The 1,594-nt window shown below is 45.0% G+C and overlaps 1 protein-coding gene across 1 annotated transcript; it reads left to right on the forward strand.

Annotated features, from left to right (window-relative positions):
* Positions 1 to 306: 306 nt before the first annotated feature.
* LOC114760447 (homeobox-leucine zipper protein HDG11-like) lies at positions 307 to 1,532 on the forward strand (the record flags this gene model as incomplete). The annotated part of the gene is made up of 4 exons (XM_028949703.1): positions 307 to 452; positions 567 to 684; positions 783 to 971; positions 1,062 to 1,532. Coding segments are annotated over exons 1-4 (924 nt in total), but the record flags the coding sequence as incomplete, so codon positions are not given.
* Positions 1,533 to 1,594: the final 62 nt, after the last annotated feature.

A 1,594-nucleotide genomic window follows, 5' to 3' on the forward strand; every position in this document is an offset into this window, starting at 1 on the left:
TCTTTGATCAATCATTCAGCCGTTTCTCATATCGCTTGAGAATCTTCGGGTAAATGGGTATGTTTGTTCATTGGTGATTTGCAATTTGCCTCCTTTAAACGTAATGCTCTATTTTGTTCCCACCAAAATCACTCTCCTCTAACCCTTTCTTCCTTCTTCTAAAGCTCCTTCATTTTTCCATACCCACAATTCAAATTTTACTTCTTTTAATCCTTCAATGTCATGAGACTCTCTGATTCACTGCTAAAACTATTACTATTTTTTCTGCTGCTACACTGAGTGAGTGAGAGAGAGAGAGAAGGCGGAATGGAGTACGGGAGTGGAGGCGGTGGTGGGTCCCCCGGGGACCACCATCACCACCACCACCACCTGCTGCACGACGGTTCTGATTCACAGAGGAACAAGAAGCGATACCATCGTCACACAGCTAACCAGATTCAGAGGCTTGAATCGTAAGTTATCGGCCATTTTGTTTGTTTCTTGTGGCATGAACGGTTAACTTTGGATGTTTGCTCCGATTTTTATGACCTCTTGTCTGTGTCTTTTTCGTGATGGGGGAATGAAAGAATGTTCAAGGAGTGCCCCCACCCAGATGAAAAGCAGAGATTGCAGTTAAGCAGGGAACTAGGCTTGGCCCCTAGGCAGATCAAGTTCTGGTTCCAGAACAGGAGGACCCAGATGAAGGTACTATTTTTTTCCCCCCTGTTTCCTCCGTCACTTCAAAATTATTGCAAGTGTCTTGTTGTTTTAAACTGTTGCTTGTTTTTGGTTGTGCAATTCAGGCCCAGCACGAGAGGGCTGATAACTGTGCCCTTAGAGCAGAGAATGACAAGATTCGATGCGAGAACATAGCTATCAGAGAGGCCCTCAAAAATGTCATTTGCCCTTCTTGTGGTGGCCCTCCTCTTCACGAGGATTCCTATTTCGACGAGCAAAAGTTGCGTTTGGAGAATGCTCAATTGAAAGAAGAGGTAACTTCAGAGAACAAAAATAAATTAAAAAACCTATCCTTGTTCTTCATCCTTCCACACTCGATTTCAAAACTTGTGTTAATTTTGCAGCTCGATAGAGTATCTAGCATTGCGGCTAAATACATAGGAAGACCGATTTCTCAGCTCCCTCCTGTGCAGCCTATTCATATTTCATCTCTGGACTTGTCGATGGCAAGTTTTGGGAGCCAGACTATGATGGGTGGTCCCTCCCTTGATCTCGATCTTCTGCCTGGGAGTTCTTCATCGGTTCCGAGCTTGCCTTATCAGGCGGCCTCATTTTCCGACGTCGACAAGTCCCTCATGTCTGACATTGCTGGAAATGCCATGGATGAGTTGCTCAGGCTTTTGCAGACTAATGAACCCTTGTGGATGAAGTCAGGCACGGATGGGAGAGATGTTCTTAATCTTGACGCTTACGGAAGCATGTTTCCCGATCGAGTAGTCACCTCAAGAACCCCAATGTTTCGGGTCGAAGCGTCTCGAGATTCTGGAGTTGTGATTATGAATAGCTTGGCTTTGGTCGACATGTTTATGGACCCTGTGAGCCCTTCCTCCTCCTCCTCCTCCTCTTCTTATAACCGTTTCTTGATTATTATAATATC

The sequence above is a fragment of the Neltuma alba genome, unplaced genomic scaffold, assembly GCF_004799145.2.
Source record: "Neltuma alba isolate B1F8T4 unplaced genomic scaffold, ASM479914v2 tig00010979_pilon, whole genome shotgun sequence".
Lineage (NCBI taxonomy): Eukaryota > Viridiplantae > Streptophyta > Magnoliopsida > Fabales > Fabaceae > Neltuma > Neltuma alba.